The sequence below is a fragment of the Plectropomus leopardus genome, chromosome 11, assembly GCF_026936395.1.
Source record: "Plectropomus leopardus strain MGB_pleo_1.0 chromosome 11, ASM2693639v1, whole genome shotgun sequence".
Classification (NCBI taxonomy): Eukaryota; Metazoa; Chordata; class Actinopteri; order Perciformes; family Serranidae; genus Plectropomus; species Plectropomus leopardus.
Genome location: NC_142186.1, coordinates 14,812,786 through 14,830,443, shown reverse-complemented (window position 1 = coordinate 14,830,443; position 17,658 = coordinate 14,812,786). Strand labels below are relative to the sequence as shown.

Below are 17,658 nucleotides of genomic sequence, written 5' to 3'. Positions count from 1 at the left end.
AGGATGCGTACCTCAGCAGTGAATCAAATGAAGTTTGCAGGAACTGTAATCCTTTTTATAGATAATCTCTCATTTTTAAAGTCATAATGTTTGATGACCTACAGTTGTATGCAGACGTTTGGTATGTTCTGTGGTGATGCCCAATCTTCACTATACCTCTGAGTCAGTCAGTCAATAAGGCTACATCACCATTGTGGCGCTCTGATCGAGTATCATACCAAGCCAGAGTGCTCAACGTTCAGTCATTTTTTGAGTTTAACCCTGTTTCTGGCTTTGCAGTGTGCAACCAATGAAGTGACAGGTGGCTGGGATGCACCCAGCGTCTTAAAACGCTGCCTTAACATCTTAGAATATTGGCAGCAGCACTTTGCTGCTCTCTGGCGCATGTTATTGAAACCCACGCAGCATCGCGCCATTGGGCTGATCATGTGTCGACGCATGTGTTCGTTCAACCCTGTGAAGTAGGTACTCAGTCACACAGCAACCAACCAGTGAGTTGAGATTTTACAGATTTATCAAACACCAAATGTACATCGCGAAGCAGAATGTAAAAGGTCTTATTAAAGGAAAAGTTCACCCCAAAATCAGAAGTACATAATTTGCCTCTTAATTGTAATGTTAGTTATCAGTCCCGATTATTTTAGTGTGAGTTGCAGAGTGTTGGAGATACCGGCCATAAAGATATCTGCCTTTTTTCAAATTTAATGGAACTAGATGGCACTTTTCCCAAAATGCATTTGAAAAACTCAACAGCAACGTCTCTTTCCAGAATTCATGACCCAGTAACTCAAGATAATCTGTAGACGTTGTGAGCACTTTCATGTAGGAATTATTTTTTGTGTACAGGCTCGTGCTTGTGACAGCAAATAATGTAAACATCAATGTTGTCCTCCTCTGCTGAGCTGTAACATTAGCTAGCTCAGTGGCACTGGATAAGTTCGCAGTGCATGCACACCTCCTTCCTTCCTCCTTCCTGGTACGGGAGAAAGAAAATAGTTCCGACATGAAACTGCTCACAACAAGGTCTGTGGATTCTCTTGAGTAATGGGGTCATGATTTCTGGAAAAAGGCATGGCTGTTGATTTTTTTTTTTAATGTGATTTTTTGGCGCTTTGAGCACCACAAGCTGAGTGCCATCAATTTCCATTATATTAAGGAGAAGGCAGACATCTCTACGGCCGATATCTCCAACACTTGGCAACTCCCAACAAAACGATTTAGAATGATAGAGTGTTACAGGTTAGAGGAAAAATATCTAGCTTTGATTTTGGGTTGAACTGTCCCTTTAAGCCTTCAATTAACTGCTCTGATACCTGCAGACACTCTTGTTTAGTCAGTCACTCACCTGCATAGTAACTCAGTCACCGTTGAAACCGTTGGGCTATTCAGTCACTTGTAAAGTCACCATGAGCAGATCACTCAGTCTTGCAGTGAGACGGGTGGTCTGCCAGTTACTCAGTCATCTTTAAAGTGCATCAGTAAAGTCATTTTGTCAGTCAGACAGGTTCACCATGAAAGCACCATGAAAGCATTTAATCAGTCAGTTGCAGAGTAAAGTGGCCAGTAAGGCAGGCAACAACTGTGATAATTAGCTGTCTAAGAAGTGCGACTTCAGATCAGATCTTGTACCACTCGACTTAATCAGTGTGTCTGTTGGTTCATAATAAACAAACATCATACCATTCTTGTCCAGTAACAATGGGTCGACTGATGTAGTACAAACACTGTCTCAAGGGCTGTTTAAAGTCAAAACAAGCAGTTGGGAAAACACTTGTAGTTCCTATGTAGACATGGGGTTGTGGTCTCAGACACATGCACGTGCTGTCTCTCTCCAGTCAAAACAACAAGCAAGGCTACTGTAGTAGTTACAGAAATCGAGGCTCAGCATGTGACACATTTTCTACAACACACACACGCACACAGAGCTGTTTCATTGTGCAGTACTGGGAACACAAGACTAAATAACAGAATTCAAGAGGTCAAACACACTGGTTAGATTGAACACTGAAAGACTTGGGCCCCAGCTGCATTAGGACACGCACTCATACACACACTATTCTATTCATAGATGAAAAGAAGCATGCACACACCACATGCACACATCCAACACATACAAAATGCAAAAACAATATTATGTGAAATAATGGTGAGAGAACTTTGTGTCTGTTTATTTGTCAGTCTGACCAGAGCTACTTAATGGCAGGACAGAAAAGTTCATGGCAGTCTCACAGTTTTTTTTTTAACTTTAACTCTTGACTGTAAAAGGCTTCAGACACTCAAGTAAAACCCCTTTGCTTTTGAGACTGAATTATCATTTCACAGGTCAGTTGGCCATCTCTGAAAAGTCACTGGAAAATCTTGAAAAATAGATTTAAACTCTATTACTCTAACTCTAGCGTGCTAAACCATGGCATAATTTTTTTATGTGTCAGCGTCATTTTAAAAACAGCCACTCATTGTTGTTTTGTGTAATAAAGCACAAAGTATGGGTCTTATTTGAGATAATAAGATAAGCAGTGTGTCACATGACCAACTTAGGAATTTTGAAAGATACATTTTTAATAACTGTTGGTTGTTGTTTAAAAAGTGTTATGATGCTAGAAAAGCACCAAATAGCACTGAAGTGCAGCCTGCGGTGTCTATGGAAAGCTGTGGCAGCTGCTTGGAGCTGCAGCCATGTGATTTTGCAGTAAAGTGTAACCAAACTAAAAGTTGGGAATTGTTGAAATTTTCATTGCAAATTGTAGCTAAAGAAAACCTGCAGACAACTAGTTAACAGATATCTGTGTCTCCTGTTGACCTGTTATAAAGAAGTTATTCCTGCCTGAAACATATGAACAGGCCTCCCCGTAATTATTGCAATGAGCCTCAGCTGCGTGCAGTGTTGTTCTGCATTAATCTTAATCATGGTTAGTCACAAGAGCCCCAAACAAGATATGAGGTATGAGGAATATTGTCTTCATTAGTCACACAGAACCATAAGCAAAGTTCCCATGTAACTTGAATGCAGCCATCTCTTACTGTGTATCAAGGGTAAATAGGATTTAGTTTTCAACCTTTCTCAAAATAACTAATCATCCTTTATTTATTACTCCATTGTGTCAGCATTCTTTGTTCCTTGACTCCACATTATTTTGCAACCTCCACTTTGACTTTGAGATGACACTAACAGTAAACTTACAGGCTTCAGGCTTTGTTGGCTCGTATAATAGCAGTTCTAAGATTTTGTTTGCTCATATACCCACTCCACCCCTTTTCCAGTCTCAACAATAAGAGCAATGAATAATCTGAGTTTACCATTTGCAAAGTGCTCAGACTTCCCCTCACAGTTTAAGCTTTGTTTTCATAATTACATCTTTAAGCCCGTACAATACGAACCCCCATGAACACACACACGCCGACACACACACACACACACACACACACAGACAAACATACACACACAGATGCACACATGGCTTAATTTGTTTATGCATAAAGCAGTTTTCTAATTATTGTGTAGAGCCTAAATGCTTATCATTGAGAAAACATTTTCCCTGCTCAACTTTCTCCCGGTCTGCGTCTATCAGATGCTGCACAAGGGAGCCTCTCCAAAGGGAACCATACTGTATTTGTGTGTGTGTGTGTGTGTGTGTGTGTGTGTGTGTGTGTGTGTGTGTGTGTGTGTGTGTGTGTGTGTGTCAAGGGAGGTTTACAAATGTATAGAGGAACCTCAGGGTTTTCCTTTCTTTGTTACCGTTTCAAGGCTGCAACTACACAATAGTCTCTCTTTCTCTTATACACACATGCTGGCACACACACACTGGGGAGGTAGCCTCTCTTATTGTAGCACATTGATGAACTACACTGTTGTCAGGTACAACAGCTACCTCTGTGGTTTAATTAACTGGGACGAAACAGAAGGGGGAGAGGACCGAAACAAAGGAGGCAAAGGAGGAAGGCTTGATAAGAAGGATAAATATTTTGTATTAATTCCACGAGTATTTCTCCATCACAACTTTGGTGTGTTGTTGTTTTTCTCATGAAATGCTAAGTTAATTTTCAACAACAGCAGTGTGAAATCATGGCATAATACTCTAAAAGTTTTCCTTGTTGCTGGGTTGAAAAGAATTAAATCTCTGTTCTTTCTCTTGTCTTCAGGAGGACAAAAAAATTGAAGCAATTCAGAATTAAGTAACACAAGCCCGGCACAATTTGAAAAGCAAAGTGTGTATGTGTCAGAGAGAGTGACGCTGCTCCCCTCCCTCAGTCTCTGTCAATGTAAGGGTGCAGACTAGTTGTCGCAGTCTATTTAGGCTGACGGAGAGGTTGAAACTGCTAATGCGTTGTTGTGATACTGAACAAATGTTCAGCAGCAGCAGCACAGTCACACAGGCTCATGAGCACACATACATATAATTGATGCAAACCACGCACGTGCACACACACACACACACGCACGCACACACACCCATGCAGGCCACTGGCTGTCTCTTGAGATTAATGTTGGTGTGATCCACTCAGCTGGGCCTGATCACATTAAGATGGATGGACCCCCTGGTGGTGTATGTGTGTGTGTGTGCGCGCACATGTAGGGCCCCATCTGTCTGTGTTTTCTCCACAGCGAGGTCTTGTGACCTAGCTGCCATCTTTAGTGCCCTCAACTACGATAAGCAATACCCTGAGAGGGAGAGATGGATGGATATATGGATAGATAGCCATATTTTCTATTGCTTTTCTGCTTTTTCCATGTGCTGACAATAAAAAATGCTCCTGGCGTTTTGGTTGTTTTTCAAAATGACTATAAAGATATTGTAGGGTTTTCAGTGGGCGCTTACAGTATGAAGGTCTTTTACAGTCCAATAAATGCAGTATAAAAGGAGTGTTCAAAAACCCATAGGTTCCATAGAGCCTCTTGCATTGCTGCTTTGACAGGTTTGAAGTAACTGATCTGCTCACTAACAGTAGCAGACTTGTAAAACTGAGCATTGCTGTGGTGTGAATGTGTAAAAGGCCCAATCCTGGTACATCTCTTGCCCATACCACTTTGCTCTTACCCCTCAGTTTTCTGAGTTTATGTCTAAGGGTAGGGTGTCCAGATTCTTATTGGAATAGAGGGGTAGAGCAAAGTGTAAGAGCTCCATGGCCGTCCAGAGCTTTTGCAGAGGCACACTTCAAACCAAGTTTGATGAGAGATCGATCACTTGATGCACTTCACCCACCCAAGTAGACCAAGCACACCCTCTCATCGCAATGGCATTCACAAGTGGCAGTGACCCCCACAGCAGAACACACCGCCATGCCACACCACAGAAGCTGTTCAGGAATGGCCTCAAGAATGTGACAAGGAGCTCAAGGCATTGACCTGGCCTCAAAATTTTCCAGATCCCAAAATGATCGATCATGTGTGGGATGTGCTGGTACCCCAGAGGTACTCCTGATCCTGAGTGGGGCCTCCTTGCATCAGACTTGGCTCTGAACTGTTGCAGTGGGGTTTTGACGGCAGATCCTTTCAGTCCTGTGGGTTATGAGGTGGAATAGCGGCACAACTCTTAGATGCTTGATCACGTTCGGATCTGAAGAATTTGAAGGCCAGGTCTATGCCTTGAGCTCGTTGTCATGTTCTTCTGACCATTTTTGTACATTGTAGATGGGTGGGGTGGTGCTTGGTCTGCAAAGCTGTTTGGAGGGGTGCAGCATGTCAGGTGACATTGACATGAATGCCGAGACCCAAGGTTTCCCAGCAGAACATTACATTAGACTGTTAAGAGGTGATGATAATGTTGTAGCTGATGGGTTTACAAAGCCCACACAAGAAATCACCACAGCAGAAGATTTACAATGTCCAGCAACACTTGATGATTTTTCTTTTTAGGGTCTTAAATTGTTGTCCCATTTTAGGGGGGAAACCACTACCCCTTGTAAGGGGCGAGATAGCATTCGAAAATGAGGTGTAGGGGGAAAAATAAAAAATGGGATTGGGCCCAAGTGTGTAAATGTGAACCATTAGTAGAATAGCACGTAGTCTCAAGTATCCTCTGAGAAAGACGTTTAAATGGAACTTTAACATAGCTTTTGTATGCAGACTATATAACATTTTCTGTGAACCATAACCTCTGTGCACTTTCTGAGAAGTAATTTTCTCCGAAATGTCTCTCGTCTTCATCTGTGGCATCTCATGCTCTTCTTCCCCGAGCGCCTTCATTCAGTGGGCAGTGGAAACTATGAGGTTACACTTGCGTCTCTCCACTACTTCATTACCTGAACCACGAGATCAGTGTTGTTGGCCTGTTTGTGTCAAGCTTCTTGGGAATCCCTACTATTTCTCCACAAGTCTGTAACACACAGATACAGGGTTTACGCTTGTTATCTACAACAGTGTGATTTCAGAGTCACATTTGCTGCCTTGCATCACAGCATTTTATGGTTATTAATTAGCAAGACGTTTTTGACATTGCACTGCAGCGTAAAAATCCCACACAGCAAACCTATTTGACCATTGTGACACTTTTGTTAGAGAGAAACTGGAGCTTTTGATCTTTATTTTGTGTCAAACACTTGCTTCAGTGTTCATGTGTCTTAATGGATGGTCATGTTGTTTTCGGTATGAGCAACTGGACTGCAGTCCAGTATTAGTCACAGTTTAGTTAGTTTGTAGTGAAAACACCAAATGACATGCTGTATTTTACTTATGGGATGTTTTTAGTGCATTACATCACTTAGCAAAAGTGCCTGCATTGGGAATTGAACTCTAAATTTGGCAGTTTGAGATTCACAACTCAGCTGAGTTATATAGAAAAACAATCTTGACATGGCAAAAGGTAAAATATGACACAGTTTTAAAAGAGAAAGTAGGTTGGTCTTATTTGTCCTTTCAGTATTTTGATTTCCACAAACACACTTTTAACTATTTTACCATGCTTCACTCGTGTTTACCCAGCAGCATGTCCCTGCAACTAACTAGAGCTTTTAGTGAGTAAAAAGAAACTACTGTGGTCACAACAGTGTATATTTTTAACCCAGTGTAACAAATTTGAGGTCAGAAATGAAACTCTTAGTGAAGCAAATACAAAAAGTACTGTAAACAGTGGCCTTCCTTTTTCTTCTCTTCAGTAGTGATTTAGAGACAACTCTTGAAGAAAAGCCTCCTTCATGCTGAACAAAAACTCCCATAGAACTTAGATCGTATCATGCTTCGTGATCTGCTGTGAGGCAGGATTTCTCCTTTTTTTTTCTGCGTAATTTGTGTCTTATTTTACTTTTTCTGCTCTATGGCCAGACTCCCTCCCGTCATGGTCAATTTGTATTAAGCTTCTTTACTTTCTGTAAAACAAAACAATGTATTGAGTCTAATCTTTCTACTGCTTGCCTTAGCCTGAGAGACAGCTGTCCACGGTTACTTTGGAGCTATAGCTACAGTCCTTATAAACAGTTTAGGAGAGAAAGGACAGTTTTGACTCCCTGCTTTGTTCTCCTGCGTCTGCTCTATTAGGAAGGTTTGCATGAATAGATTTCATTAAAACACTGAAAGGTCTCTTCATTCTGTCTGTCTGTGCACTCACCTTGTTTTCCACAACCTCTTCCATTCCCACTGTTAAGTTCAGTTAATTTAAGTAAAAATAGTGGCTCGATTGGTAAACTTTGAGTTGTATTGTAAGTATTTGTATTTCTAAAATAAACAAATCAATCATCAAAGGCAGACAAATAATTGTGTAGCTCGGTTTAAATCAAGTGTAGCACAAGAGGCAAACATTTGACTCATGAAATAAAAGTTCTCCAACTTGTGGGTATTGCACCACCTTTAGTCCATATTGAAATTTTTTAACATTTTTGTCAAATGCTTGCTTTGAATGCCTTAGATAAAAAATGTTTATATATATATCTGTGCTTGATTTTAGCTTTTATCTGTGGCATTTCACACTAAGCGAATTGTGTATGTTTTAAGAATACCTCTCTCTGCATCCATCACTTTCTCCTTCAATCATCATCTTTCTGTTTCTGTCCTTCTAGGTGTCTGAATGCATGTACCTACTGCAAGACAAAGCATGCCAGAGGAGACCTGGCTAGCTATCCCATTGAGGAACTAGTGGAGAGAGCCAGACAGTCTTTCCAGGGTGAGTTTATTATCTTCCTCACACATGCACAGACACACAGTTACAACATGACTTTGAACTATGCTGTTTATATGCTGCATCCTGTCAAAAAACATAATTAAAAAAAAGAGGTACTTAAATGACAGTAGGGGTCATTGAATGTCAGACAAACACACTGATTAAGTACTTGATTTATTTACTGAGGAACAGGGAGTGCTGCCATTGGACAATTGAAGGTGCTGATATAGGATAACTAGGGTCTTGGAGAGATGATGCCAGATGAACAGCTGTTGTGCCTTGGCATCTGTTCCTTAAGAGCAGACTCCCAGAATCCCTAATCGCACAGCAGGCCATGCCACAGCTAGAGCCGCAGGCGGGTCAGTCAAGGTCAAGTCTACACATTGATAACACACATCTCACTTACAGAGCATTTACTATATATACAGTATATTATCCATCTGTGACTTATTTATCAGTGCAATCTGTTGAATTTTTGAAAGGTTTTTGTCTGGTTTTCAATCTAAAACCTTGAACTACATCTGTACAAGCACGCACTGAAATTGATACACAAACACATAAATAGGATTCAGATTCATCCCACTTAAATTATTTCTCCTCTCTTTCTCTTCACTGGATCACAAACATCCAATCCTAATTCGTGTCAAAGTCTGCATTTTGGGTCTGTGCTCTGTGCAACAAGCTAAGGTCACTTGTCTCATCCTATTAACATTTCATTGCTCATGCACATAATTTAACTGTAGTTCATCCTCAGAGTTTGACCCCGAATATTTTAGGAAAGCTGTGTTTGAAATCATCATCAAATCTCCAGCTCGTTTATTTAGTGTCAGTACCCTAACAAAGACCTCATCTCTCAGAGCTGTCAAAGGTATGTACTTAAGGGACCTCCAACTTAAAAAAAAATACAGTCAGCTGATGAAAGGCGGCATTTTTTAATGATGGATGCTATAGTAGCAAATTTACACTATTCCTTTATAAAAGCCTGTTTTTTTAGGTTTGACCTTCTGAACTTTTGAAGGCCGTGCTTTGAATCAGGGTACACTCAGTGTTGATGAGAGATTCGTCCAGAGATTTATGCTGGCACAAAAAACACCACTGACATGTTTTAACATTCTTCAAAAACCTTCCAGAGTTACGATTTGTGTTACTTGTGGTCACCAAACTGCTCTATGGTGTTTGACTGTGCTTTTATTAAAGCAAAGAGAAACTTCTTCACTGGAATCTTCCACAAACAGCATCCACGCTGCCAACACACTGGTCTCATTAACTCATGAAGAAGGAGTCTGGATTTTTTGGGGCAGTGCTATTGTCAGTCTTAACACAGACTCAGTTTATATGCGGGCAGTGAAAAACAAGAATATACCCTTGACAAGGACATTGCTTTCTAAATCTCATCCAGAACTCTTTAAAACAGCTGCATCCATGCCACTGCAGTGCCCGGGGGTGGGCAGTCAAGGGCAAACTCACCAGCTGCTTAAACCTTGCTGTGTGTGTGTGTGTGTGTGTGTGTGTGTGTGTGTGTGTGTGTGTGTGTGTGTGTGTGTGTGTGTGTGTGTGTGTGTGTGTGCCCATTAGTTGTGGGTGAGTATGCAGGGTGAAGATACACCTGCCCTTTACACTTGTCTGAAAGAAGTATGCCAGGCATAGTGTTATTTTGGGAAGACAGTGTTGTGTCACACTGCCTGTTTTACTGTCCTGAAATGCAAACATTTGATCTGAAAGCTTTTTTAATTTACTTTGTTGTTAAATTCACTTACAGCCTCCGCGACAACCATGGCCAACAAAATCAATTAAACTAATAAATGAATAAATTAATGAATCAATTAAACATTACCTGTTCTCACCATGTACTCAAGCATGAGAAGCAATTTGCATGTTTATGCATGTTAACTTGTAATAGACTTGACATTTGTTAACCATCGATGTAGAACACAATGCAGGAAGTTCAGTTTGGAGATCAGATATGAAGGGTCTATGTTTGTCTGTGCCTGAGTAATCCGTTAAAACGCAGGAAACATGAGTGTCAGAGACAGTTAGTTGTTGTTTTCAAAACGGAGAAAGAGGAAGCTGGAGGTTACCGCCTGTCATGATTTACAGACAGTAATGAGAGAGGAGAGAAATTAAGTTTCACTATCTATCCACTGATCTCCGTGGTGGATACAGTCAGCATCAAGTGTTTTAAGTTATTAAACCTTTCAAAAATTTTGTTCGAGAGAGAGCTCCAGTCATGTCCAGTCATGTCCAGTCATGTCCAGTGCATGTGACATGACTGGAGCTCCAGTCATGTCCAGAAACACTCTTCTTCATGCTGATATTCTTGTTTCTAACACATTGTGACTAAACCATCTTACATACAAATAGTCATATCGCTTTTGTGCCAAAAATAGCACGTTTTGTTTGCTTTTTTTTGTGGGAAAACCTGTTAAACATGGGCGATAGACTGCTTTCCTATTGCCAGTGGACAAATATGCCTCTGTTTTTTTCTTTTTGTTTGTTTTGCTTATTTTTTCTTGTGTATCCAGGAAATATGTCAGTAAACAGTAGAAAGCAGCATGGAGTCCCATGATAATGATCTGTTGGTTACTTATGCCAACTAAATTTTAAAAGTTGTTTCAGAGGTTGTTGTCAGCACTGCTTGGATGAAGACGTACAGACGGTTATTTTGTGGCAGCCTGTTATAACATTGCACCAGCAAAGGGGCTACATTTAGCATGTCCACCCGGATGTAGCATTTCCATCGCTGCCGATCATCGCTAATTGGTCAAAGCCCGCAAATACCCCTGACTACTGTAGTCATTTGTTCCAGGTGTGAATGCAGATTGTAAACTTTGCATTTAAAAACAAAAGCCAGATGTCGGTGTGTGTCAGTGGATTTTTTTTGTGCAGTGGGAAAGGGGCTTAAGACATACAATTTACCAGCCCAGTTTACTTATTCTTGTTGACCATTTTGTGTTTGTTTCTCACACACTGAAATACACTCACTGGAGAGTGTGATAAGCAGGATTCATCTAAGGAATAATTGGCATCAATACCATTGGCCATCTAATGTATATTTTTTCTGTCACATATAATATATTTCTCTTTTGTTGAACAAATAGAATCATCTACCACATTTATGAACCAAAGGCAAGCTGTTTACTCCATCAAATATTTTTGTTAGGTTTGAAATGACATTACAGTGCCACAGCAATGCCCCTTTCTCTCTCTCACTCTCAGTCTATTAGCCACCTTTTCCTTATCTCAAACAAATTGAGCCTCACAAATAGGCCTTGCAATTCGATTTGCTATTTGATGTCTTTTAATAAAAAAAAAAGGGGGGGGGGGGCTGCAAGTATGAATGCTAATTTTGATTGGCCAGTCAGCCAGTGTTGGGGGTATTTGATTGGTTTATCCCAGACAACTTTGAAAGGATTTATGGGATTTATTCAAATGCGATTTGAGGTAAATAGCTCTCTTTCCATCTGGAAAAAAAAGAGAGAGTGAGTAAGTGCACAGCTTTTAAAATAATCTGAATTATTCAAATGTATGGATGTATAATTTTGAACATCAGAGAGGTTTGTTAATGTATGCAGGTAATGGAGGCTGGGGATGTCATAGGAAATGACAAGGTTGTGAGAGAGTGTGTGTCTGTGTATGGGTGGGAAGTGTGTGGGGGGTTAATATGCATAGTTTTGTGCGTGACAGAGACGTGCTGAGGAACAGTGATTGGGTGTTGGTTGGTCTGTGTCTTGGCAGAGAAGTGTGTCTTTGGGTGTTAGTAGAAATCTTAAACCATGTTCCTCTGGGTGAGAAATTCTGGAGATGGCAGATCATCAGCTCCTTTAGGTGAGTATAGGAGATAGAAGATAAACAACCTCCATCCACCAGCCAACAGACCAACAGCTCCTCCTCCTTGCTTTCCTCTCATCTTCTAAACTTAAACGTCTCCTGTCTTAATAATTTTCTCACCCCTTCTGTCTCCTCTCACTTCTTCCTGTTGCTCTTCTGTCTCTCTTTTTGTCCTTTCAGTTAATGATGTCTCCCTCCCATGCTCTCCTTCTGTCTCCATATTTAAGCAGTTAATACAATTAAGAGCTGGGAGTATTTTTGGACTGTTTTCATCATCATTATCATCATTTATTTTATTTAATGCCGCAGAAAACACATTGAGAATGAACCCTCATTTTCAATGGTGCCGAGGCACAAACAACATTCAACTTCAAACAAATACCAACACAGATAAATACAAGGCTTGTATAGTATAAAAAAACAAAAAAACAAACCTAAAATCAATGACATTCACAATCAGTTATATCACAAATTTAACCTTGGTATTCTCTCAATGTTATCTATGAGGTAATCTTAAAATCTTGCTGAAACATATTCCAAGTATGTGGGGCATAATAAGAAAAGACTGATCTTCCCAGCTCTGTGCGAATATTTGGCACCTGCAGACTGAGCCATGTCTGCAAACGAGTACAATGGCTACCAACATACAACATACACAGCATATGTGTTATAATAAGACAGCAGGGTTTCCAAAACATTCATTTATTTGTGGCAGCCCGCCACGATTAAAACATCTGCCGCCACATTTAGATTTTGTATTTTTGGACTGCAGTTGTTTATTAGGAGTGTTGTTGAAATAGAGTGGAGAATACACTCTGGGCACAGACAGAGCAGTAGAACATCAGGTGCATTGAGAGTGAAACCTAACTGTTCATTCTGCTGGGTCTAAAAATTTGCATTAACTCGCAACAGCTGCTCCTCTTATCCATCAATCTGATCTGATTAGCTCTGAATGGATGGACAGATGAATTATGCGACTCGCGAGGCTTAAACTGATGCTGAGGAAGAAAAGAATTCACAGAGAGCTGTGCCTGCGCTGCACTTAGAGACCCACTACAACAACAGAATTTATATAGGGTACACAGCATGATACAAAGGGACACAGGCATTTCATGGAAAAAAAGCAACTGAAAGTTTGCTGTTGTGGTCAAACAACCCCTTCAGCTACCACCACACATACACTATTATTTGCTACCGTTATCTCTAAATTATACAAGACTTCTTAAAAGCTCCACAACTGTTCTCTTACCAGTATCAGTTTTAAATTTAATTGCAGTTTGTTTGTACTGTTTAAATGATGGTCTTTTCTGACAGTGTGTTTTTAAAACCCCCAAATCAGTCCCCTTGTCAACGCATTAGCTGAACTGACAGGCCTGACTCTGAGATCTGAGGCTGCAAAAACCTGTGGGGCAGCACCAGGCCTCACACAAATTTTGGACAAAACTGCTCATCATAGCAGAGCAGCAATTCAACATTGTGAGTATAATAGTAACAAAAATAAACTGTACCAAATGCTGCCCTCAGTAGTCATGTGATGGTGGATGATGATGTGTGACCAAGCTTATAATTAAGCGTGGGTGTGTGTCTGTCAGGGGACTTGCTATGACAAACATTCAGTTGCAACATGAATATGTCAGTTCTTATATAAATATGAATGCAACTGTACATCTTCATAAGATGTTTCTGATGTCCATTACAGAGCAGCCAAAATGTACCAGGCTTAACATTATCATATCTGTGTTACACAGAACGTAATAATGTTACTTTGTGTTCTACTAGTTTTTAGTGGAAAAGCTTATATTTTGGAAATTGGCTAGTTTCTCCTGTCACATTCAAGTCTGCATTCAAATCATCTTAAAAAGGTTTTAAACTCTGGAACCTGCAGATGCCCTGTCCTGTAAACACAGTGGCTGCCTGCCTGAGAAATGTGACAGGAGACAGGGGGCCAGTCAGACAGAGCGAGGTGCCAGGGCTGTGTGCGAGAGAGAGAACTCTATTTTTGTTGTGGTCCTCAAACCCCCATTGTGGCTGTCGCCTTGTCATTTTAAACTGTCAGCAGGGTGTTTTTGAAATGGCCCCGACCAAAACAGGACGTGACGCTTCATAGATACAGACACACTGCTATCACTCCCACATGACACACTACATTAGTGTGCAACATGCATCTTAGCCATCGCGACACAGCTTGAATTTTGGGCTCTAGCGAGTGTTGGCATAATGACAACACACAACTGAAACCTCGTATCACCAGTATCACTTTTTTTTCTAGACCTGACAGCTGGTGCTTTTCTCCCTTATGTAAAAATGTTTGATGCACTAGATTCTAAGCTAAATAACTGAAAATTAAATGCATATATTTCAAAATGCAACGTGAGATGCTCTGATAAGTCCTTTTTTTTATGATAACATCATGCATTGAAGGCAGATATACCCACTGATGTTCACAGATATCAACTGCTTTTTCTCTCATTTCCACATGACTGATGGCATCAGTGTCAAACGCAGATATTAGCAGAAATGACACTCCTTAGTTTTTTCGCTCCAGCTCGATGACACATGACAGATAGCCACAGATAGACAGATATGTGGGCTAGCTTGTTGGCTAGTTCCAACATCTGTGACAGATGTCAGCTCCTGTTTACCTCTGCTGCTGCAGGAACGTGACACACGGACAGACAAGGCTGCCGTGTTTTGCCAAGAATGATCCTCTGTGGGTCAGTGGCTCCTCCAGGTTAGGTGTTTAATATCAAGTTTAGTGGGAATTACACCTTAGATGAGATTCCCAGAAAGTAGGTATGAATGATGTTAGATTTTTTGCTGATATCTGATATGCCTTTATATAACAACTCATATGGTCTGATATCGATATCAGTATATCCACTTTTTCCCCATCTAATTTGTAGTGATCGTTAAGTACCTTCTGTAGTGCAATTAACATCAGATTATGCATACTCTTATCGTGATGGCCCACCAGCAGGTGGAGACATAAAATACAATGCTTTTCAGGGTATGTAATATTTATTCATTGTGGAAAATCAGAAAAAAAACTACAACTTAGAGTTGATGTTTTGTACGTACTCACTTTGTCAATAAAAATTTAAAAATTACCGGTTTGTGATATCAGCAGAAATTAGCATAATGGTCGATTCCGATATTTTTATTCAATGCAGATGATGATGTGCTGATATAATTGTGCATCGCACCAGAACCAGTCGATCACAGCAGCAGATAATAAAAGACTGCAGATTATTGAGAATAGGGCAATGCAGGGCGTCATTTCACAGATTTACAAGGTCAAAACACAGGTAAGGGTGTGCATGTTGTTGCTCTTAACATTATCTGGTATATAGGTGCAGATCTGCATGCATGTGTGCCAATAGGCATTGGACACTTGGCATTTATTCAAGTAAAAGAGATGAAGGTAAGGAGATTAAAAAAAAAGCTCACCTCTAATTTGTCTCGTATTGATTGAGAGATGAGCAAGAATGGAAATAGAGACACACAGGCAGACCAGCAGAGACTGAAGTATTGATAGGAGCACATTGATCATAGTTGAGTCACCACCATCAAAGTGCCGTCTATTGGAAAGACCATGTAGAAAACTGCTGAGTATGCAAGCACAAATTTCCTGTGTGCATGTATGTGTGTGTGGTAGCAATCAAATTCATTATCCTCTGGGAAAGCTTTCATGGAGAAGCTAAAAATGGATTTTCTGAATCTCCTCCAGGCTGATAAGTTGCTGATATTTTTCACACAGACAGAAGTTTCTCCATGTGTGCTCTTCTGCACTGAGAAATGGTTCAGACCCTAGCAACAGTTTTTCATAATCTGGCTGTTGTGTAGCCAGTAAACTCAAAACAGACTTTCCGTCACACATACACACATTCGAAGCCGAGTTCAAGCATATGTCACCACTACCGATGCATCGAAGACTGATAACAAGTCTTAAGTTTCTTGACTTAATTTGTTTAGATATTGCTGTGTAGTTTTAGGTGTTAAGCATTATACAAATTCAGTTCTCAGTATAGCTATGGGTGAAGTATCACACTAAAAGGATTTTCTATCCACTTGTACAACCCAAACTTCAAATGAGTTTGCGGGAAGCCTCAAATGGAAGTCATATTTTGGTAAATATTCAAATTAATGGTCTGTGCAAAAGACAGGCTAGTGCTGGCAGCATGATCATGTAAAGCAAGTATCCAATAGGGGCAGGGAAGTTTCTTGGAACTTTTGTGGTTATTGTGTAAACTTCTTTATGAACATATAAAGAATACTATGAAACTTTGGTCTCAGTCCTTTGTTGGTCTTTAAGACTTTACTATTTCACTTCACTTTTTTGTAGATTCTTTCACGACTCTGGCGTTTGTTCACATGAATCAGTTGACACGTTATTGGCTATAAATACTGTAAATGTTGCTTATATATTCAGCCTCATTAATTTTATTTTAGTAGACCCTTTTCACAGTAGAGCTTTTTGACTTTTTAAATGCAGGTGTAATTAATAAGTACCACTGACTATTCAATACAGGTCTTCCAGTGTCAGGGCATTGTGTTATGTTTGCTGAATCAGTGGTATTGCCTACTGAGACACCAAATAAATTGGAATTGAGCCATTGTTAATGTTATTAGTTTTGCCTCTGCTTTTCTTGCTTTGAAAGATATTAGTACTAGATATGAAATTGAAAAAGGTGTATTGTCATCTAATTTATTTTGTGGTCTAGATAGATAACGAAGAGACAATATAATCATAAATTGGTCTGATTTGTTCTTTGTTTGCTGGCTTGTTGTAACAGTAATTATCATGACACCACCAACTGACAATGGCTGCCTTTTTTTTTTTTTTTTTGAACATACTTGGACGAGAGGCTGGAGGGGTCAATCTGACTCTGAAGCCGAGGACACAATCTTGTTTTTCTTGCTTGTCACTCTTGTCACTCAAAGCAGTCTGCCCCTAATAATGCGCAACTCAAAGTTGTAGTGAAATGTAAAATTATTGGGTTATATAAAATTTAACCCCGGTGCAGTTGTCATGCTGAGGAAAATTAGCTATAGAGACCAAAACAGTTTTCTTGTGCCAGGTTGTAAACCTGTTTGTTTCTGTTTTAAATGTGGGCATTTTAACATGGGGGTCTGTGGGGCCTGACTGGATCTGAAGCCAGCCTCAAGTGGTCGTTCAAAAAAACTGCAGTTTTTAGCACCTCGTTGGCTTCAATTTTTAGCCACAGAGGATGCCGCTTGGTTGCAGCCATGTTAATATTGATCAACAAGTGGCGTAGCTGCCAGTGAATGTTATGGGAGTGACATCCCCTAACACAGTTGGTCAACAGTGTAGTTGTTGCTGCCATGGCAAATTGCTGGGGAGTGACTGAAAACCAGTTATAAACAAATTGCAACATGTTTCTCATTCAGTGTTGCCACAAATACAAAATAAGAGTAGAGAACCCTTCAGTTCATGTTTTTTTCTATTTCTCAGTCTGCTTCTTACTGCATGTGTCCATCTCCCTACTTGTCTCTGTGTAAGTATTGTATCTGTTGTTTCATTATTGTCACTAGCTTGATACAGTTCAGACTCTTGGCTGTTTGGTAAGTGCTACTCATCTGGCTGTAAACACACACTCATTCACGCTATGAATAGAAGAATAGAACAGACACACATAGACAACACACTCAGTGTTTCCTCAGGCTGTTTCTTCAGGCAAAGTTTGGACAACCCAGCTGCAGCCTCACCTCTACTGCTGCT

The 17,658-nt window shown here is 40.2% G+C and overlaps 1 protein-coding gene across 4 annotated transcripts in view; it reads left to right on the top strand.

Annotated features, from left to right (window-relative positions):
• The window catches only part of cdkal1 (CDK5 regulatory subunit associated protein 1-like 1), a 306,706-nt gene that overhangs the window by 107,287 nt on the left and 181,761 nt on the right, over positions 1-17,658 (top strand). For all 4 annotated transcript variants that reach the window (XM_088084047.1, XM_088084048.1, XM_042489706.2 and 1 more), the window contains exon 8: positions 7,990-8,093. In XM_088084047.1, the coding sequence (XP_087940173.1) occupies positions 7,990-8,093 (104 nt within the window). The remainder of the gene's footprint in view (positions 1-7,989; positions 8,094-17,658) is intronic.